Source organism: Hibiscus syriacus, unplaced genomic scaffold (genome assembly GCF_006381635.1).
Source record: "Hibiscus syriacus cultivar Baekdansim isolate YM2019G1 unplaced genomic scaffold, ASM638163v2 tig00111238_pilon, whole genome shotgun sequence".
NCBI classification, from domain to species: domain Eukaryota; kingdom Viridiplantae; phylum Streptophyta; class Magnoliopsida; order Malvales; family Malvaceae; genus Hibiscus; species Hibiscus syriacus.
The window spans coordinates 2,206,458-2,219,965 of NW_024063030.1; the positions used below are offsets into that span (position 1 = coordinate 2,206,458).

The following is a 13,508-nucleotide window of genomic DNA, read 5'->3' on the forward strand; positions in this document are numbered from 1 at the left end:
TCCTATGTATACCATAATGATCGAGTTCTTCGCGATCGATGCAAATTCTACCGGATTTTTTGGACTTACCCATAGTGCGTTAATGCTGTCAAATACTTCAAGCCTGTGGTTCAGATCGACGAGACTTTTTTGTATGGAAAATACAAGCAAGTTTTATTATTGACAGTTGTCTAAGATGGCAATCGCAACACCCTACGTGGCAGATTCACAGGTAAGGCGTGACTCCTGCCCCGCGCTATACCCTACGTGGCCTAAGGCGCGCCCTAAGGGTCGCGCTATACATACGTGTATCCCATGTCAGCATAAGGCGCATCTCAAGGAGCGCGCCTTACCCACATAATGTCAAATCAGCATTAAGTGTGCAGCAAGGACACACTTTTCTGTAAAAGATATTAAATCAAAAAATATAATCTAAACGATAACTGATCAAAAATATTAAATGATCGCGATAAAAAACTTAATGACTTACAGATAATTTAGTACAAGCTGTTACCTTTGCTTTCGATTTTTCTGACAGTGATTGACCAACCTCTTGCTTTAGTTGTTTTTGGAATTTCCTGAGACTTACCTCTTCAACTAGAACTTTAATATCTACTTTTGATATTGGCTCTAGTTCTACATATCTGCGTTGAAAACAGGAAAAAAATGGCTGGTGCCTCACGACGCAAAGGACAGCGAGAGAGGTAATCAATAGTCTTTTATAGGGCGACAACGAGTTGGGCAACGTTCGGTGAAGAGAGAGATCAATTTACTCTTGGAATAGCTCTCCGACTGTGGTGTAGGTTGAAGAATACGATTTTTGGCGATAAATAGGGTCATTAGCCATTGGTTTTTTATTGTTGCCGCCGAGATGAATATACAAACTTCTATAGATTAAATATACAGTCTTCAACAAATAAAAATTCTTAACTAATTATATTTTAATAAAAAAATAATTTAATTTTATTTCCAATAAAATTTAAATAAAATAATAATAAATGATTTATTGTGAATAAGTCATTATATTTTTTATATTTATTTAATAAAGACAATTTAATTAGTGATATATATCGGTGTGTAAAATTAGTGATATGTTTTGGTGTACAACGTACACTCTCAAAATTCATTATTTGTCACGCTATATTTATATTTAAAATATTTAAATTTTATTATATTAATAACAAATATGACATATTTTTAAAAAATATTTTTATATAGTATATTTTTTAAGACTTGTATAATAAATTAGCTCTTGTTAAACTAGACAATGATAAAGTAAGTCTTTAAATAAAATAGTTGTTTTAATTGAATAGTTATTTAAAAATCTACGATCAAATAAATTTTTAAAATTAGAAAGACATTATAATTGAGTTATTATTTAAAAAAATTATAATTAAATTTTAAGAAGTTGGACCTACTTGAATAAAAGGTTAAACATGGCCTATGAGGATGTCCCAAAATGCACTGGTTGTAGCTGTAGAAAATGGCGGTCCAACTCAGCAGTCGCCATTTTGTCCCTTTTGTCATTTTCCCTCCACACTTGCACAACCAACTTCACTATTTATCTTCTTTTTTCCTCCTTCATCACCTGCTTCTAATCATTTAAAATTCCATGAAACCAACCATTACAATTTAAACACGTAAGTTATTGCTGTTTGCAGGTGTTGACGTGGGATGCTATGATTGGTTACAATAAAATAAAAAGTTCGGTAATGAAAATACAGCAGATAGAACATCTGGTTGTTGTACCTTAACACGGAATTAGAGAAGGTGGAAATTGCAAAAAGGGTGAAAGAGAGAAGAAAGGAAAGACGAAGAGAAGAGAATTATAGAAATCTCTTCAGCCTTGTCTCTCTCTTTTGCTTTTCTTCTCTATTTCCTTCTCTGCTTCATCTTAGCAGCTAGCAAAGAAGAGAGGGGTGAGCGGAACAAAAAGAGAGTAAAAAGAAAACCCACGCTTTTGCAAATCTCTTATTTCATTATTATATTTTTGTTCCAAGCTTTTCAAGGGTGAAGAAGATGATGGTTGTTAACAGTTTTGATTTATGGCAAAAGGACGCCTTCTTTTCTGCAGCAGAAGAGGTTCAAGAATCCGCTGATGTGTATGTTCTGTTTTTCCTTCCGTTGCTTTGTTTTTTTTCTCGGTTTTAGCTTATTTTTTCTCTAGAAAGATAAATGGGGTTTTTGTCGGTGATGTGATTATTTTCTCTTGGTTTGCTTGAAATGGCTGTGCTTTTTTCATGTCGTACATGCTTATTTTCCTTCACTTAAAGAGAAAATTGTTTGACCACTTGCAGCCTCTTCTAATCCTGATGAAGTAGAAAATAAGAAGACAATGATTGTTGAAAAAAACTCATGATAAAAGGCTGAACTTTTCCTTTCGGTTTAATTCTCTACTTATAAACAATAGCTAGGAAGTTTATATGCGTGTGCTCTGCAAAATCTAAAGAAGATTTTGAATGCTTAATGTTAGTAATCAACCACATAATAGCGTTTATAACAAGTTTCTGCTTCGAACATTATTGAACATGGATTTATATAAGAAGCTTCAGCTTCAAGTATGTTCTTGGTTTCACCTTTTCCAGAATGGAATCAGCATATAGGATGTGGACCAAAGAGAGGAGAAATGGGCAAAATGCTTCAGATTGGGCTGAACTTTGTCGAGAGTTGCAAACTGCGTTGGGTACTGCTAAATGGCAGGTATGCTACTTTTCCTTCTTTCCTTTTTCTTTAAATTAAAAAAAGTTAGGACATTTGTATTTGCTAGATATCATTACTTTTGATCCATTTTGTGGAAGCTTGAGGAATTGGACTTTTATTGTAGTTTTTGAATTTAGTATCTTGTAATAGAAAAGCTTACCCCAGGTTGTTCAATTGCATATTTACTGTTGTTGTAGACTCAAAGCGCAGACATTTTTGCATCCTTAACTCGAAACAAATATTGAAACTGACATTAAGCATTCTCATACTTTTGCCAACCTTTACGTGAATGTTCGTGTCGACCATGGTACACATTAATTGTATTTTATTTTTCTGTTGTCTGTTTACCCTGCCATCTGCTAATTTAATAGTTGCTCGGTGTTAAACTGTGGATGTATTCAGTTGGAAGAGTTCGAGAGAGCTATAAGATTGAGCCATGGACATCATTGTGATGATAGTAGAGCATCTAGGCACAGACAATTTATTGCTGCCATTGAGAGTCAGATTCACCGTGTAGAAGCTGCATTAAAAGAAGCTTTGATTGAGGAGGGAAAGCAGCCCCTTAGTTGGGTAGATTTGGATAGAGAGGAACGTGATGATTTGGCCATGTTCCTTTCTGGAGCCTCTCCAAGCTTGCAACCATCCAAGACAAACACTCTTTTGCTGAAGGAAAAGGACACATATCATAATGTCAATGCTTCTTGCGATGGAAATATGCCTGAAATCAAATTTTCTAATGATTTTGGCAAAGATGTTGAGTGTGTAATTGATGTAGATGATGGAGAAAGTTCTGGAAAGACAGATGACGTTAGTTATGTACATGATAGAACAAATAGTACACAAAGAACTTGGAGCTCTCCAAATTTTGGTTCGTTGAAAATTGTAATTGCCGATGAATATGAAGGTAGAACTCAAATCAGGTCAGGCATGGAGGCAACTCCTAAGGAAAAAGGATCGAAGCCTTTCTTCCTTAAGCGAAGGTGTGGAGAACTTCCACAGGTGAAGGGTGCAGTTAATTTATTCAATCTGGTAAGAATCAGGAGAGGAGCATTGTATACTTTGTTTCTTCTTTGTTCTGATTTTATGCTTTGCTACATTTATTTAATAATCAACATATTGAGTATGAATTTTTGCTAAGTTCTCATGGAACATAATAAATTCAATGTATTGCAGTGCTTTGGCTGTGTTGGTGCATTACAGAGACAATTACAGAGTCCAGTGCACTTGCAGTTTAGTTGTTCACTGCAACTCACTCTCATTTTATTGGTAGCCATTTTTCTAATTGGTGAGTGCTTTCCCTACTCGAATTTAGGACTTTGCACACTTGAAACAATATGCTTTAATACGTTTATAAATCTAATGTCTATGACCAATCATTCGAGTGTTTTCCTGATAGATTTTTTCTTGGTTAAAAACATGTGAACCGACATTGCAATTGGATGAAGATAACAAATATTCTATGACATCCATGTTTTTTTTTGTTTCTTCTCTGTTCTTGTCTATTGGGCATTGTAAGCTTCTTTCTTTTCAATTTTGCCCTGCTGTGTATGGAAACTTTGAGTTGATCGATTGAAAGCTCGTTAATTATGAGCTAATAACTCGGATCACTTTCTGAAGCTGCCAATAATGATCTTTTCATTCTGAACACTTCCAGTTTAGTACTTGTTTGCAGAAAAAAAATGCATTCTAAACAGTAAACAACCTATGAAATCTCATGTTTGGTTTTAGTCGTAATATGGCATTTTAATACTAGTCCCGTTTTATATTTAATAATCATTGATATCGACTGGACGTCTGGACCTTGTTTTGGAATAGAAGTAGTTTATGCATGCGCCTTTAAATCTTCGTCTAATACTTGTAAATTTAGTGGCATCATAAATTTGTGAGTATTTATAATGTGATTACATTATTTCATGATTTTAAACTATGTGAAGAACCTTTATTATGTTTATTTTAATGCACTGCAGTGCATTTTGTACTGTATTCAAGTTGAGAGCAAGTGGCTGCTATGTGGTGTAGATCAAATAAAAGATAAACTTATCTCCTCAAGATGCATCAACTTATTTTCTTTGCATTTTGTGCAATGTAGTCAAAGGTACTGAACTTAACCCAGTATTTCTTTTAGGTGGCTCTGATGTGCCGTAATTCAGAACGAACAGCATTGATATTTTAATAAAAACTAACAGTGGCTCAATGTTGCTGGAATAAATGCATCTGTCAAACATACAATTTCCGACTTCCTTTTGAGGCTTGGAACTTTTTGGTATAACAGTTTAGACATTATTTATTTACTGTTTTGGTTCAGGTGTTGGATCTATCTCCTCAGGGCACGAGAATCCGTTCACAGGTAAAAGGTCATGATCTGTATGGGTGCCAGCTGAAAGATCTCGGAGCTAACTTAGACCGGAGTTGGATGTCGTTCTAGATTTCCTTGCCATACATTGTAAACGCATTGGTAGTCACATATGTGTGGGTGTGTGTATATATATATATATGTATTCTTGCAAGAGTATTTAGTAACATGGGCAGTCATGTTGCCATGTGAGCTAAGCTTCATTGCTCATCTACTTTATATAGATATTTCATCAAGAAGGGTTGTCGGTTTAGTATTACGAGGGACTTATCTACCTTCATAACAATTGCAGTTACTTGGAACTAATATTAGAAGGGTTGCTTCAGTTGTCATTACTTCAAATTTAGTGAATCATTTTATATGATGAATTGACCAACATTTATTCGAAATTTTTGGTGTTCTATTGCATTGGTGAATGAGGTTTGAATTGTTATTCCCAAACACTGCTGCCGATAGACAGGTCATATACGTATACATTCTAATTTATCACAGAAGCACCTATGGCCTAATGGACAAGGCGCTTTACTCGGACGATTCTGTAGGAAATCTGGCTGTGTGAATGGGCAATGTTCCTCACTGTTACTGCTTAGGGATGGACTGAAAGGTCGTGGGTGAGGTCAGCCGCCCCCCTATAAATTTAAATTTTATTTATTTTAGATATTTTTTTTTATATTTTCTACACATGATCTGTTTTCGTCATAAGTTAGTCCCTCTTAAAATTTCATAAGTTTGTCCCCTTAACATAAAATCTTGCGTTCATCACTGTACACTACAGATGATGGTTGGCTTGGGCGATGGGATCCTGTACTCACCTGAAATGCAAGAGTACATGTCCTTAAGGCTATACTGAAAACTGCAAGAGTACCGGAGAGAATTGAGCTTGGGTCTAAATGCAAGAGTACATGTGCGTAAGGCTATACTGAAAACTGCAAGAGTACTGGAGAGAATTGAGGTTGGGTCTAAGATGAAATGCAAGGTTCATAATCTAATACTTTACCTTATCAAAGAATGCACCAATTCTAATGTGGTCTTACGTTGTAAATCTGACCGGTAGAGCTGCAACCATGGAGCGTTTTGTTTGTGAATATCATTGCTAGCGCAGCTTTGGAGTGAAGCTCTTACCAGTCTGTTTAAATGTATCTGCAAGACTGCAACTATTAAGATTTTGTATATGTTAAGAATTAAGCTTTTGCAGCTAAACTCTGAACTTGTATATGTCAGAATCTAGCTTTCCCATGAAACTTGAATTGAGTTGATTTAACATCAACATTTTTCTGAAGTCTTCCCCTAAACGGATATATTGTTGTTGGTGAGAGGAAGAACACATCTGAGATGAAGTTGACATTGAATGATTTTATAGTTTTTTCGAGAGATTCTCGAAAATCTAATTCAAAGAACTGAATGGGGAAATTGATGTAAATCTTAGGGCCCGTTTGGATCAAGGTATTTATCATTTCCACCAGGAATATTTTTTTCCTGATTAATATACCCATGTTTGGATGGACTAGATTCCCTAATATCCCATTACCAACAATAAAGTTTTTGTGTTTATTCTTAGGAATGTTATTCCCGCATGTGTGTTAGGTATATTTTTATTCCCGTGCTTAAGGGCTAAAATACCCTTCTCTTCCCGTCTACGATATATTCTTCTCTCGTGAGATTGCCTCTGCAAAAAATTCGTCGTTTTCTTCATCTATACTCCTAGTAAGATTTCTTCTCCACTCCCTTTCATTTATTTTCCTCAACAATGAGAGAAACTTTATCTTGGGAAACAGAAGATGGAGTTTGGGTTCAGAAAAATAGGATTGGCTTAATAATCGAAGGATGGGGAATTGGGTAGGTTTTGAAATCGAGGGTTTTGATTTGGGGTAAAGAAAAATAAAACGGGAAAGAGGATATAGAGGAAGATTGGAGTAGGAAACACAAAATGCACGACATCGCTATATGGTAATGGTTGTATGATTACTCTTTATTTTCATTTGATTATTTCGTTTCTTGATGTACTATTTTCTATTTTTTTTTAAAATCGGAATCAGGTCAATGCTTCAAACTTCATTACATGTAATTTGTTTTACTTCTCTCTTTTTTTAAGATATAAATTTCACGTATAATTTGATCCTCTACGTTGCTTGATTTTCTTCATCTATAGTTGTGAGTTTTGCATGTTTTCATCCTTAATCGTGTCGAATGAATGAAATTACACATTATTGCAATCATATTTGTTTCAATTTGCTACTGTTTTGCTGGATTTCCCCCTATTTTAATCCTTCTTTTCAGAAGAGTTCTAATTGCTATTACTAGCTATGCTCTACTATGTTTTTTTCCTGATACTGGAATTGCACCCTAGAAACTAAAACTCATCATGAAAGAGTGTTTGTTTTCTTTGTTTTGATAAATGTTGGTTCTTTTTAATTAGTGGAAGGGAAATGTTGTGAATTTTGTGTATTGAAGCCGTTGGTCTTGGCTGTTAGAATGCGGTCGTGAATTAGGCTTTTCTCTATGAAAGACACATGGTTTTATTGTATGGTCAATTTGTCAGGGGTACTATTTATAAGATGTAAGTGAGTTTGAATTAGCGAAAGTATTCTCGTATTAATGAAAAGAAAAGAGTAAGGAAATTGATTATGCTTTCAAATGAAAAATGAAAAAGCATTTTAGATAGGGAGTTGGTGTTTATAGACTTGTTATCTGTGATCATCTTGTTAGATCATAATGTCTTCCTTTTTCAGTGGTTTAGCATAGTGAATGTATAATCAAAATTACTGGACTTTAATTATTCTCTTTGTATATGAGTAGCTGAATTGATTTAGGTGCTTGTTTGTTAGGGTTATTGTATTTGAAACTAATTTTAATCGGGTTCCTGCAATGTTATTATTTGCATTGCCAATCTATGTAATTTTTAATTGAATTTCTAACCTATATTAATGCTGCTGCTTTCTAAAGCCTTTTTTTAATTATTTTTAATTGGAGTACCATCTTGAAATAAAATGGTGTTGTGGTTTTCTTGGATAAGTAGTCATTGTTTGTGAGTTATGTTTTACTGTCATAGTGTGCTTGCTTCATGTGGAGGGGTAATAGATTTGTATTGATTGATTTTTCGGTATGTAAACATTTGAGGGGTACTTTAATAAATTTTATCAATTTTATCAATTAGTATATTCATTTAATATGTATCTATATTGAAGAATGACAAGTATGCTTTATTAAGTTGCATCGCGTAGTTGCACAAAAACTTAATCCCGTACCTCGGGTTGCTTATTCATTAATATAAACTGCAATTAATGTAGGAGGAGGGATTTTCATTTTTTTTACTTGCCAATATTTCCATGTAATATCATACAATGCAATTGTTAGTCTGCAGAATGATGCAAGCTCTAGTGGATAGACTTGTTCCTTTGCTACTTCAGCAACTAGTGGAAGACTACAAGAAGTCAGTTCAACTTCAAAAGCAGCTTATAAATTAGATTATTTGTTGATATTGGCAGGTAAACCTTTCCCCTTCCACCCATTAATTTATTTCCTTAGTGTTCTTCTAAGTTTAGTCCCATGATAATAAACGTGATGCAATGAAATATGTTAGTCTGCTATTTCTAGTAATAGCATTCACCTATCTTAATAAAGGTATTATTTTTATTAGATGTCGTATCCTTATTGATTACTGATACAGGCGAACTGACGAAGGCAGATAAGGAATAGAACATAGTTAGACCCAACGAGAAGCTTTTTCATACGGGCTTGGGTTTATGTATACCAACTCAATCAAATCTTTGAACTTCGTACTTGTTTATATAAGTTGTATTGTGATAGGAATGTTGTTTTTAGGAGTGTTTGGCCTCGCTACTGGTAGTTTGTAGTCTTTCGTGATTTGTATTCAATTCCTTGAATGAGTCAATTTGTTGTTGTGGATCAGAATTTTTGAGTCCATGAAGATGCTGAAAATTTGCATGTAGATAGGCACCAACACCAAGGATTCAGACATTTTGTAGATGAGGACGGAGGTACAATAATATTTACTCCGGCAGCCTTCATTAACTAATATTATTGGCAGCAAATTTATCTATCATTCAAGAGCCAACATAGTATGAATGTATTATATATACATAATCTTGTTTGTAGTATAAATTTGTACATGAACTTGCAGATATCTAACAGACATTCAATCCATTATTTGTTGGCTTTGTAGTTATAAAATAATTGTACAAACTCACATTATGCAGTTTCATGTTGTAATGTTAACTTATGATGTGCTTCACCTAACTCTCTTAACTTTTCTATAATATTTTATTCAATGTGTTACATTTCCACCCAGTATGTTTAACCTTCATATTTTATAATCTGTATTTTGTAAAATACTTTTTGAAATCTTTGTATAGTGTATACACAAATTCATTCCATTATGCATGCATGCCCTAGCATGTAAATAACATTCCAATTTGTATAATATTTATAGCATTCACTTCAAATAAATTTAAAGGTACCAATGAAAGGGAAATTTGAAAGTTATTTTGTGTGGAAAATATTACCTAAATCCCTAAATTGAACATGATATATTTTTATATAAATTATGTTGAAGTAAAATTTTAATATATATTTTTAAACAAATTATGTAAAATTTAATATTAATTAAAATAAAAATAATACATTATATATTTAAATAATAAAATAATATATTATCGATGAATTTTTATAAAAATAATTTTTATTTAAATATATTATTGATAAATTTTTATATAAATAATTTTTATTTAAATAATTAGAATTTCACTTGTTAACAAATATAGAATAAGGTCAATTTGGTAAATATACATTCCAGTAATCTTTTATTCATTCAACCAAACACTGTAATCTTACAGTACTGCCAAACAAACCAAACACAGTAATGTAATATTCCAGTAATGTGTTAGGTAATGTTACATTCCGGTAATCCTATTCTCAATGGTAATCTTATATTCCGTAAGCCAAACGCACCCTTAAGGTGAAATTTAGAATTCATCAATTACTATATAGAACAGATGTCATTGGTCGATAATATGACACATAACTTAATTGTTACAATCAATTAATTGAGCGACTTAATTATTACAATTGATTAATTGACTGACTGGATTCTAACTAAAATCTAATATTTTTAATGAATAAAATATTTCATGTTAAAATATATTTCATTATTTTTAAAATGAATTGTTTCAATTATAATTTTATTAATAATTAGGTGACTTGTGGAGTGATTTATCGTTTTCAGTAATATAAATGTTGATATTTTTATATAGATTTGTTTAAGAGTTGAACCTAATATTTGAAATTATTTAAATAAAAATATTATATTAGAAAATGAATTTGAATAAGAATATTAAGGTACTTATCTTTTATATAAACTATTATTTGAAAACTTCCGAAAAAACTATTAGTATTTGAAAATTTTATTTGAAAAAAGGCGCCATTTTCCGCAATCTTTCCCAAAGGGCAATTACCAAAATTTTGGGCAAACATGAAGCCGCAAAGCCTCCTTCAATTACCCTCCCAAAAGTGCACGACAGGCTGCCCAATCCTTGACCGCTTGCTCGGCGGCGGCATTCCTTGCGATTCGGTAACTGAGATCGTCGCAGAAAGCGGTTCCGGCAAGACCCAAATCTGCCTCCAACTGTCACTCCATGTCCAACTCCCTGTTTCCCATGGCGGTCTAGCTGCCTCCTCTCTCTATCTGCACACTGAGTTCCCCTTCCCCTTCCGTCGCCTTCACCAGCTATGTCTTTCATTTCGCTCCTCAAATGCCCACCATTTCCCCATTAATGACAACCCTTGCGATCGTATATTTGTGCAGAGTGTACACTCTGTTGATCACCTGCTCGAGATTATGTCTAAAACGGAGCCTTTCATTGAAAATTCGAAAACCCAAGTTCCAGTTCGTCTCATTGTGATTGATTCAATAGCTGCCTTGTTTAGGTCTGAGTTTGACAACACCCCGGTTGAGCTTAAGAGGAGATCATCCCTGTTCTTTAAAATATCTTCCAAGTTAAAGGCGCTTGCAAAGAGGTTTAATTTAGCAGTTTTGGTGACGAATCAGGTGGTTGATTTGATGGGACCTAATGAGGGGATAAATGGGTTGAGGATTGGGAATTTAGGATGTTTATATACGTCAGGTAGGCGGGTTTCTCCTGCATTGGGGTTGGCTTGGGCTAATTGTGTTAATTCAAGGTTATTCTTATCGAGGAATGAAGATGCTACTCGTGAAGAGAATGGAAAATTAAATGGGGAAAGCGGTGGTTTTGTGTTTAAGAAAACCAGGAGAAAACTCTATGTTGTTTACGCACCTCATTTGCCTGAATCATCTTGTGAGTTTGAGATCACTAGAGAAGGGCTTTTTGGAGTTGAAAGACAGCTGACTGGTTGATTTTTGTACAATAATAAATCATCTGGAGGCTGCTTTGTTTGAACTTGGAGCCTTTTTTATTTATGATTTGAGTTTAGAAGAGATAATCACCATGCTTTATTTGTGTTTTCACATTTCTTTTTCAGCGCAATTTATCCCTTTTTGTTTGTTTATCATAAGTGGTTCTAGAGTGATTTTCCAATGATGTTTTTGTTTCTCTTCAATTGTAAATTTGTAAAGAATGGCTATTGCTTTTATGTAACTCAGGCATATACGCACACTTTAGCTGGGGACATATTTCAATGATCTCCTCTATCAGACTTCATAATGTCTCTGATACTTTTATGTTTTAACATTCTAGCAATTGCTGGAGATTTTATGAGTTAGTTGTTCCTTCTCTTTATACGGTGTTAGCTGCTTTTTGATAGGGTACGCCTTATTGACTTGGTTTTATCCGTGCAGTAGAATTGTGCCATGTTGTCAAGAAGAGACATCAGTGTAACTTGTTTTAGTGTAGGTTGTAAAGAAGTGTTTTCTTTCCATCTCTATCAATGTCTGAAGTTGTAGAACTCCAATGCAAAATTTCAATCTCCATCAAGTCCGGAGACACAGCAAACTCCGATACAGAACAAGCTTCCAGAATCATAACTAAACCTCTAAGGTAAATTTCTTTACAACCTGCATACTGCAATTGGTTAAGTCAATGGAAAGGTGCTATTTTTTAGTTTGATCAGTTGATATCTCTAATCCTATTATTGATAGTATTCGGGATGACACTTTTTGTGTTGTATGTGGTATAACAATGTCAACTAATTAGTCCTATGAGCATTTTTTTTTCATTTTCGAAAATTTCTTTGAGCTGTATTTATGGAAAATTGGAAACATAGATATATAATCTTAAGGTTACAAAATGATTATTGGATAGCATGTAATGAATTTGTTATCATTCTATAACAGCTTATTCCTTTTTTTAAGACTAGCATGATGGTTTTAGAATATGCAGTAATCATATTATGCATCTATTGTAAGTGTTAAACAAATGCTAAAATACAAACTGATTCTTTTTCAATATGGACTCTGCCTTGCAGCCGAAAATCTTAAGTGAAGTTCCTTTAGCGTTGCTCTAGTTTTCACATTTTCTTGACCGTTTGGTGAAGTTGTGCTGTATATACTATCTGCTAGTCATTGAGTCGAGGATATTAACAATTAGCATTCGATATTGTGCATTGTGCTTTGTAACATCAATCTCTTTGTTCGGGTCTCTTGCACATGTTTCTTATGAAGGGAAACCTTACTGTGAACCTTTTGTTCATTTTTCTTTTTTTCTTTCTTTTCATTCTTATAAATAAACTTTTTTTTTTTTGCAAAAGGGAGCTATGTGCATTTTGCTTGTGCCGAATGATCTCCAATTTGATGTCGTTGTTTGTTGGTTTTAGTACCCACCTGGAGTAGAAATCAACAAAGACAACTGCAATAGTTAAACTGAAACAAAGTATATATCTATGAATACAGTCTTTGTAAGCTCAGTGCTAATGTAAAACCGAACATTACAATGGAGTCCATTATCTTTCTAAAATCTTTCGGATCCAACCAAATAATGTTGCCTACAGTTTGAAGATAACATTCCACTTGGTTCATCCTCTACCGCCACCACCATTTAGCCATTTAGGGTTCATATGACTGTCAGCAATGTTGCAATGGGGTCGCAATTCCATTACAACCTTGATTTTTGCACTTGGTCATAGAACTGCAGAATTATGCTGATTACGCGTGGCAGCCAGTTGTATAGCCCCCTAGAAAGTGGGTCCACTACAACCTTTATTTGTTTTAAGAAGCATTATCATAATTTAACTAATATATACATATCCATATATATTAGTGACATTTATTACATTTTGACTAATATATTTATGCCATGACATTGTATTTTGGTGGTGATTTTGTGTTTCAAGAGTGTTGTTATTGGCCTTCGAGTGTGTATTCATAATTTAATAGATCGATTTGAAACAACTATAAGCCCCTTGATTTTTTTGTCATACTCTTCTATTAGTTAATCCCTATATTATGAATAAATTATAAAATTTGATCAAGTTTATTTTTTTGAAT

At 33.7% G+C, this 13,508-nt stretch overlaps 2 protein-coding genes across 5 annotated transcripts; both read left to right on the top strand.

Moving 5' to 3' along the window:
- The first annotated feature begins 1,731 nt into the window (after positions 1-1,731).
- LOC120157039 lies at positions 1,732-6,232 on the top strand. Of its 4 annotated transcripts, XM_039168302.1 has the most exons (7): positions 1,734-2,081; positions 2,565-2,679; positions 3,082-3,708; positions 3,853-3,964; positions 4,647-4,774; positions 4,985-5,648; positions 5,808-6,232. In XM_039168302.1, exons 1-5 carry the CDS (start codon positions 1,999-2,001, stop codon positions 4,670-4,672), a joined length of 963 nt encoding a protein of 320 aa, XP_039024233.1. In that variant the 5' UTR covers positions 1,734-1,998; the 3' UTR covers positions 4,673-4,774; positions 4,985-5,648; positions 5,808-6,232. The 4 variants fall into 4 exon arrangements, with proteins under 4 accessions (XP_039024230.1, XP_039024232.1, XP_039024233.1 ...); XM_039168299.1 differs by lacking the exon at positions 4,647-4,774 and having other exon boundaries at positions 1,732-2,081; XM_039168301.1 differs by lacking the exon at positions 4,647-4,774 and having other exon boundaries at positions 1,732-2,081; positions 4,985-5,643.
- A 4,230-nt stretch (positions 6,233-10,462) lies between these two features.
- Positions 10,463-11,457, top strand: LOC120157015 (DNA repair protein XRCC3 homolog). The gene has a single exon (XM_039168277.1). It carries the CDS (start codon positions 10,521-10,523, stop codon positions 11,421-11,423), a length of 903 nt encoding a protein of 300 aa, XP_039024208.1. The 5' UTR covers positions 10,463-10,520; the 3' UTR covers positions 11,424-11,457.
- The last annotated feature ends 2,051 nt before the right edge of the window (positions 11,458-13,508 follow it).